Source organism: Bombyx mandarina, chromosome 04 (genome assembly GCF_030267445.1).
Source record: "Bombyx mandarina strain Sakado chromosome 04, ASM3026744v2".
NCBI lineage: Eukaryota > Metazoa > Arthropoda > Insecta > Lepidoptera > Bombycidae > Bombyx > Bombyx mandarina.
Genome location: NC_143211.1, coordinates 11,942,842 through 11,951,713, shown reverse-complemented (window position 1 = coordinate 11,951,713; position 8,872 = coordinate 11,942,842). Strand labels below are relative to the sequence as shown.

Here is an 8,872-nt window from a genome sequence, read left to right as displayed (position 1 = left end):
AATAATGCCAAGAAGGTAAGTGCATGGATAAATAAACGGCACACACATACACAAACAAACATAAGCATAATAATAATATAACCATTTATTTAACACCACATGTACAGAGTAAGCATATAAAACAAATAATAGACGGTGACATAAATTGGCGGCCTTATCGCTGAAAGCGATCTCTTCCAGGCAACCTTGCAGGGAGAGGAATAAGCAAACTAGCATGGACGGTGCTATCTTAATAAACTCGCATAAAGATATATACTTATATACACATGTGAAAAATAAATACAATATAAGAAAGACTTTTTTTTTTTTTTTTTTTTTTATTTTTTTTATTAGCCTTTATTGCTGTTAGAGCTTAACTTATTTAACTAAACATAAAATGATAACAATAGAGGTAAGAAAACTATAAAATTAACTTATACTAAAACATATCTCGGCATTCGGCTTATCTCTCCTCTTAACAGCTTGTCTTTCGACAAAGGCCTCCTCTAAGGATTTCCATTTGCTTCTGTCCTTTGCTGTACGTAACCATTCTGGCCCAGCTACTTGCTTCAAGTCGTCTTCCCATCGCTTCGGCTGTCTTCCTCTGATTCTTTTGTTTTCTCTAGGGTACCATTCCGTTATTATTCTGGTCCATTTTTCTTTCTTTTCTCTCATCATATGTCCCGTCCAGCGCCATTTTAATTTTCTGCATATTGATTGAACTTGAACTTTTCCAAATTTAGTCTCTCCTTTGATCTTTTTTAGTTCTATTTTATCCCTTCTTCTTACTCCCAATACGCTTCTCTCTATCCCATTCTGACATATATTCAATTTATTTTAGATAGACTTACATGCGATTAAATACAAATAAATACTAAAAATATGCAAGTAAATACAAAATAAGTAGCAACTTGTACAGTTATATCGTAGGAGCCATATTATTGTGCAAGGTAGTGCGATTTTAATCTGAACTTGAAAATTTCCGGCGAGGACGATTGTTTGATGCTTAAGGGTAGTGCTATGCTACACTTTTTCCAAGCACAAAATTACATGTTCGCACAATTCACATAGGCACAGCTTGTGACATAGCTGATTTCGAAGAGCTGCAATTATTTATAACATCACTTGACATATTATTATGGATGGACCGGTAAAGCCTAGCCTACTGTAGCAATAACTTGGCTTTGGTTATAACTTAGAAGAAGAAAAATAAGTTAATTTAAATCATAATTTTATTCGAATCTTTCAAAATATTTCATGCACACATTTCTGAGGAACTCAGTTCTATGGCGGGTGGGTGTTGCCTTTTCATTACATTTCGTTTCTGCAGCTCATCTCGCAGCAGTGCTAATTGCTCGTAATGTTCAGTGGAAGCATCGAGAAGCTCCACGCAGACCTTCACCGCCGCGGCTTGACGACCACGTTCTACCTCCAATGTGGCATCGGTAGCTTGGCTCACCGTAAGAACATTTTCAACCATATCGTCTAATCTAAATAATAAAACATCACAAACACATTAGTAGATCTTTTGTTTTATTAATTGAAGTTTTATTCAAATTATATTCGTTCCGATCCCAAAGCATGTTGTGGTGATTAAGTCTCCAAAATTGTTACTCTGGCGTAAAAGTGCAAAGCAGCCATGATTTCATATCAATTTAATTTTCTTATTTACCTACTACTTATTTAGTAATTAATGTCTATAAATTCCGGCGAATACTTAACAAGAGGGACTGTGGTTTTGTACACAAACAGAAATCTCAATAGTCAAAAAACAACCAATATAACCTAAACCACATTACCGAACACATACAGTTTTCTCGGAAATGGAATGCGTATAATAAAGCAAGTAGAGGATTGTTTATAAATCAAGAAGATTCAAAAACAAAAAAAACTCACTTCAATATCAAATTAAAATAATGAATTATTTATACTATTGATCCCAACACTAGTTACTAGATACATCAGGCAAAATTAAAGAAAATATTGTATAGTCATCGGTTCTTGATAATAATATGTGTGTATTTGCAACTTAATCGGACATCTTAAGTAGAGACTACTAAGTAAAGAGAGAGTACTAAGTAAAGACGTAAAGATTAAGCTAGTAAAATCGTGCTAAAAATGAATGACCATGAATATTAATATTTAGCAACTATAAATCTTACTTTCTTTTCCGTATCTCAAGATACAGACAGAAGAAAATGGTTAGTACTGTTATAATTCCGGCATTAATTTGTAACCAGGTGACATCTTGGCTGACAAAATGGAACCTGGTCACTCGAAACTTGGGCACCACGTTCCACACTGAAAACCCTGGGATCAAAAGTGTTAGCGGCAATGCAAATACCAACACGGCTAGAAACACTGCAGCCGCGTCACAATCATTGTTATCAGACATAATTAATGAAAAACGTAATTTTTGAGACCAACATTCTAAACAGCTATGATTCTATTTATTAAACCACTAAATACTCTATCTGACAAAGCTGTCAGAAAACTACAAAACAAATAGAATTTCGTAGAAAAATAAAGCCTTCTTCGTGGTTTTGTGGCTAAAAACTAGGAACTCGAAAGACACATTTCATTTGCACAGTGTTCGTAAAATACGTACCTATTTTATAAACTACTAGCTGACCCGGCAGACTTCGTAGTGGCTCAATCGATAAATAAAACACAGACGGGAGACACATCAAAGGAAAAACAAATTTGTTAGTTTTATTTAATTCCGAGCATTTTCATATTTTTATACCTTTTAAACCTTCTCTGGACTTCCACAAATAATTCAAGACCAAAATTAGCCAATCGGTCCAGCCGTTCTCGAGTTTTAGCGAGACTAACGAACAGCAATTCATATATATATACCTAGTCAGGTCATAAATTCTGTCACATGTTTAATGTAAAATAATTGAAACAAGTTTATTCATTAAGTAACCATTCATATACCAAAATGAACTTAACAAAACATAGATTCTTATGACACTAAAGTTTATTCAAAATGACCTCCGTGATTTTGAATACAGGCCTTCAATCTGCGCGGCCAGTCGTCTATCGCAGCACGAACGAGGTCCATGTCAATATCGGCGGCTGCCTTAATCAAGGATGTCTTGAGTGACTCCAAATTGGGATGAGGCTTTGAGCACGCCTTTTCCTCCAAGTGTTGCCATATCTTGTAATCTAACGGATTCAAATCTGGACTGGAGGAGGGCCAGTCTTCGTGCCGGATGAAGTCGATTTCACGCGCCGCCAGCCAGTCTTGTGTGCTCTTCGCTCTATGAGCTGGCGCCGAATCCTGTTGGAATACCCAGTGCCTGTTATTGAACATGGTATGAGAAACAGGTTCCACAAGGTTCGTCAGGACTGTATTTTGATACACAGCTGCATTCGTTTTTACACCTTTCTCACAAAAATGTACCTCTGTTAAGCCCCGATAAGAAACTCCCAACCATACCATGAGCGAGGATGGAAAATGACCTCGTTGGACACGCGGAATACGGTTGCTCGCTTCTTCACTACTGTGTGCGTACACCTTATCATTTTGTTTGTTGTAGCTCTCTTCTGCAAAAAACTGAATGTGAGCTTGTAGACTGCATAAAGGATCTCATAGTGGACTCGGGAACACAGCTGGATAGTAATGAAATCAGTAAAATATACAGAATTGGAAAACAGGTCAACAACAAAAACCGCCCAGTCGTAGTCACTATTACAACACTTTGGAAAAAGCACTTGATATTGCGAAATAAGTCGAATCTTCCGCAAGGAACATATATCAAAGAAGACTATACCAAAGAAGTGCTAGAAAAACGCAAGCAACTGCAGATACAAGTAGAAGAAGAAAAGAAGAAAGGAAATGTTGCGTTCATAAAATATGATAAATTAGTAATAAAGAAAACCAGAGACAACAACACAGAAAAACGAAAAAGAGAAGAGTCAGGCTCGCCAAACTCTTCAAATCAAAAGGAAACTGCTGTACTCAAGACACAAAGCAACACAGGGACCAAAACTACAGGAAAAGATATACTAAGACCTAATATCCTTAACTATGTTGAAAGAGGAAGATCTGCTTCACTATCGGAACTACCAAAAAACTTGTAAATAGCACCGACACCCGGAACCAAAATAACACAACATCAACAAAAACAACTTTTTATAAAAGCACCCCAATCCGGCCAGTCACCGTGGGGGAAGAAGACTATTACCCTTCAACCATCGCACAACCAAACATTCCTCCTAAAAAACATCGCCACATAGAAGACTACATACACATAGCAACTTTAAATACGTTATCCTTAAGAACTAATGAGAGCCTATCAGAATTAATGCTGGCTTTAGGAAAAATTAAGTGGTCAATACTGGGCCTGAGTGAAGTCCGACGCATGGGCGAGAGTATAGAAGATCATGGGCATTTTATATTTTACTATAAAGGGGAAACACCAGGCCTATATGGAACAGGATTTCTAATCAAACATGAACTAAAACCTTTCATTGAAGAGTTCATTGGTGTCACAGAGCGTATTGTAATACTCAACATAAAACTACCTCCAAAGAACGAAAAGTGGTCGATTATACAAGTCTATTCCCCAACAGAACAAGCAAGTGAAACAGAAATTGATACCTTTTACTCCATTTTACAAGACACAATAAAGAGTCGCTCACATAACAACTTAGTAGTTATGGGAGACTTCAATGCAAGAACGGGGGCAAGAGCAGATGGAGAACAAATAATATTAGGCCCATATTGCTCAGGCAAAAGAACAAGAAATGGGGAGAAACTCTTACTACTTGCTTACGAAAATAACTTAAAAATATTAAACACCTTATATAGAAAACGTGAGAACAACAGATGGACATGGACATCCCCAGATGGCCGCCATAAAAATGAGATAGATTTTATACTAACAAACAAAAGTAAAGACTTCCGAGACTGTAGAACTTTAAACAATATTAACTTTAACAGCAATCATAGGATGGTAAGAGCTAAGTTACAAACAAACGCACTCAAGCAAAATAGACCCTTCAAAATAAAGCACGCCAACACCGGAACATTAGATAATACCGATTCACTAAAAGGAAAGCTCGAGCAATTTATAGAAAAAACAAAGGACCTAGACATACAAAATAAATACAATAAATTCCAAGAACTTCTATACGATAAAGGCAAATTAGAAAACAAAATCAACAAGAGAGATTGGGTATCAAACAAAACTAAAGAACTGTTAAGAAATAGAGCAGACCTTATATCTAACTTAGAAAAGACGAAAACGATAAGAAACGAAATAGCCAAAATTAGTAAAGCAATTAAAACACACATGAGAAAAGACCGTCAAAGATATAGATTGGAACAACTTGAAAAATGTATAAAAAGAACTGGAGGCACCAAAAAAGCAGTTAAATTACTACTGGAAAAACGAGATTGGATACCACACTTATTAAATAAAAATAATAAAAACGAAAAACGACGCCCTGAAATATTATCAATAGCTACACGATTCTTTCAAGAATTATATTCAAGCCAAATTACTGCAGAAACATCATTCTTAACAGATGGAAGTGAATTACCGGATATAATGCACGAAGAAATAGAAAAAGCTGTGAGAACTCAAAAACCTGATAAAGCTCCAGGGTCAGATGGCATAAGCAATGAGTTCCTAATTCTCAATAAAAATCACCTAATTCCAATTCTTAAACATATTTTCAACCAAGTCTTACAAACTGAGACGATACCTTACCAGTGGACAACATCATCCATAGTACTTTTACATAAAAAAGGAGACAAAAACAACATCAATAATTATAGGCCTATAAGTCTAATGTCAAATATATATAAAATCTTTGCAAAAGTAATACTCAGTAGAATAAGTAATATTTTGGATGAAAATCAACCCAGAGAGCAGGCGGGTTTCAGGAGTGGCTATTCAACCTTAGACCATATTCATGTCATCAAACAATTGTTCGAAAAAGGTAAAGAACATAACTTAACTTTCTACTGTAGTTTTGTGGACTACAGTAAAGCATTTGATACAATCGAACACGAAAAAATCTGGAATGCACTCAAAAACCAAGGGGTTGAACATAAATATATCAGGATCCTTAAAAATATCTACTCAAACAGTAAGGCGAAAATAAAATTGGAAAAAGAAGGCAAAGAGATCAAAATGGAAAGAGGCGTACGCCAGGGCGATCCCTTATCACCAAAACTTTTCACTGCAGTTTTGGAAGACGTCTTTCGACAATTAGATTGGGCGACATGTGGACTATCCATTAACGGTGAAAATTTATCACATCTCAGATTTGCTGATGATCTAATAATCCTATCATCATCAAGTAATGGGCTACAGGCGATGCTAGATGATCTTGTAAGAGAAAGTGGCAAGGTGGGATTGGTCATGAATACATTAAAGACCAAGGTTATGACCAATGGTAAGGAAGAACCTATACTGGTGAATAACAATCCACTAGAATATGTCAAGGAGTACATATATTTAGGCCAGGTAATCGCTCTGGCTGATCAGACCACAAAAGAGATAGACAGGCGCGTGGGAAATGCCTGGAAACAGTTTTGGAGCTTGAAGGAGGTCATGAAGAGTGGTGGTATCAGTATAGGCATTAAACGGAAACTCTTTGATGTCAGCATACTCCCTGTACTCACATACGGCTGCCAAACTTGGGCACTCACCAAAGCAAATATTAAAAAGCTGGAAACTTGCCAAAACTCCATGGAAAGAAGTATGATGGGGAAAAGACTATCTGACAGAATAAGAGTGGATACTATAAAGGAATACACAAAAACAAAACATGTCACTACAACAATAAAAAAGCTAAAGTGGAGATGGTCAGGTCATATAATTAGAGACAAAGATAAATGGTCAAAATCAATAATGAATTGGTTCACAAGTCATATGAAGAGGAAAAGAGGTAGACCATCCAGAAGGTGGGTGGATGATATTAAAGCCGTAGCAGGAGGTTTATGGACAAGAACTGCCAAAGACAGAGAGGAATGGAAAAGGTTGGAGGAGGCCTTTGTCAATAAATGACATACAGACGGGGTTATCGATGTTAAATAGTTAAGGATATAGATAAGACTTTGATATATAAAATACATAAAAATAAAATTGTTAACAAAAAGAAATTAAGATATGTACATGAAATACTGTCTGAATAAAGGCTATTATTATTATTATCATGTATTAAACACTGCCACGCCTGGGAAGACGGCAGGACACACTCCGGCGAGGTGGGCAACAATCGGCCGGAGCGTTAGGGACTATTGGGAGAGAAACCGGCGAACTATACGGGCATTGTCGAGCAAGACTGCTTTTTGCATTTGGGCCACCACCGACTTTTTATTGAGACCAAGCCTCTCGAGATGTTTTGAGAGGCTTTTAGGGACCAAACCATTCACCGACACAACTACCGGGATTATTTCTGTAGATACCACCCTCCACATATCGGTCACCTCGTGCGCCAGGTCCAAATATTTGGTCTTTTTATCTGCCTCGGCCCGCACGAGGTTCTCGTCGTAGGGGATGGTGATATCCACCAGAAATACCCGAGACTCCGTCTGGTCCATCAGCACGATATCAGGCTTATTCGCAAGAATAGTCCTGTCCGTAATGATGGGCCGGTCCCAGTAGAGCTTGGCACGGTCGTTTTCGAGTACAGCGTCCGGCTGGTACTTATAATACGGTAGCCTCTGTTCGATGAGGCCATACTTAAGGGCGAGCTCTTGGTGGAGGATTCTGGCTGCTTGGTTATGTCTGTGCAAGTACTCAGTGTTAGCAAGCATAGAACAACCAGAGGTGACATGTCTGAGGGATTCACCCGGTCGGCGGCATAATCGACAGATGTCAGCTGTCCCATCCCTCAGAATGTGCTTCCTATAGTTGTTCGTCCTGATAACCTGATCCTGTATTGCACAGACAAAACCCTCGGTTTCCCCAAAGAGGTCACCGAATCACAGCCAGTGCACGGAGGCTTCTTTGTCCACGTGGGGCTCATGCAGTGCCTGAAAGAAGCGTCCGTGCAGCTCTTTCCCTTTCCATATGGCCTCACGGTCAGAGGTACTGAGTACCGCCGGTGATTGCCACCCGTCTCTGGCCAGGGCTAGCGGGGTCAGTCCTTTGTCGCATTCCATGACCTCTCTGTGCATCACACTGTCAGCCCTCGATAGGAAATATTTCCTGAGACTGCACACCCCACTGTTGTGCATGACCTTGGCGCTAAGTAGGCCCCGGCCACCACACTTCCGCGGAATGTACAATCTCATTACCGAGGACTTCGGGTGAAGCATCCTATGGAGGGTCATAATTGAGCGGACTTTTCTATCCAGGGCATCCAGTTCGGTCTGAGTCCACCTGAGCACGCCGAAGGTATACAACAGGACGGGCATCGCCCAGCCGTTAAACGCCTTTGTCTTATTCACGCCCGACAAAAGGCTCTTACACACTTTTGTTAAACGTTCACAAAACAAGTCGCATGCAGCCTGTTTGACGACCGCCACGTCAATACCTAAATTTTGCGACATGCCCAGGTACCGGTATGTTTCTCCCTCGGAGAGTGCCCGAAGGTTTATCCCATCGGATACAGGTAAGCGATCCGATGAGACTATACTCCCTCTCTCTACATGGAGAACCGCACACTTGTCTTATTATTATTATTATTATTAGCTCTCTTCTACGGTAAAAATTTTTTCATCCGAAAAAAGAATTTCCCGATATTTTTTTCCCGCGTACCGCTTCAACAAAGCGCGGCCTCTCTTCAGTCTCAGGTCCATTAGACGAGCATTCAAACGATGTCCTGTTTTTCTTCGATATGCCCGAAGCCCTAAGTCTTCATTTAACACCCTTTTCGCCGTGGTTCTGCTTAACCCGATCTGAAGGGCCAACAGTTTCTGCTTACG

The 8,872-nt window shown here is 38.9% G+C and overlaps 2 protein-coding genes across 2 annotated transcripts; both read right to left on the bottom strand.

The window, feature by feature from the left end:
- Positions 1-1,193: 1,193 nt before the first annotated feature.
- Positions 1,194-2,462, bottom strand: LOC114248324 (uncharacterized). The gene is made up of 2 exons (XM_028181527.2): positions 2,142-2,462; positions 1,194-1,469 (listed from the first exon to the last, which is right to left on the bottom strand). Exons 1-2 carry the CDS (start codon positions 2,372-2,374, stop codon positions 1,235-1,237), a joined length of 468 nt encoding a protein of 155 aa, XP_028037328.2. The 5' UTR covers positions 2,375-2,462; the 3' UTR covers positions 1,194-1,234.
- A 4,640-nt stretch (positions 2,463-7,102) lies between these two features.
- Positions 7,103-7,759, bottom strand: LOC149503149 (uncharacterized). The gene is made up of 2 exons (XM_089740414.1): positions 7,430-7,759; positions 7,103-7,123 (listed from the first exon to the last, which is right to left on the bottom strand). Exons 1-2 carry the CDS (start codon positions 7,757-7,759, stop codon positions 7,103-7,105), a joined length of 351 nt encoding a protein of 116 aa, XP_089596540.1.
- Positions 7,760-8,872: the final 1,113 nt, after the last annotated feature.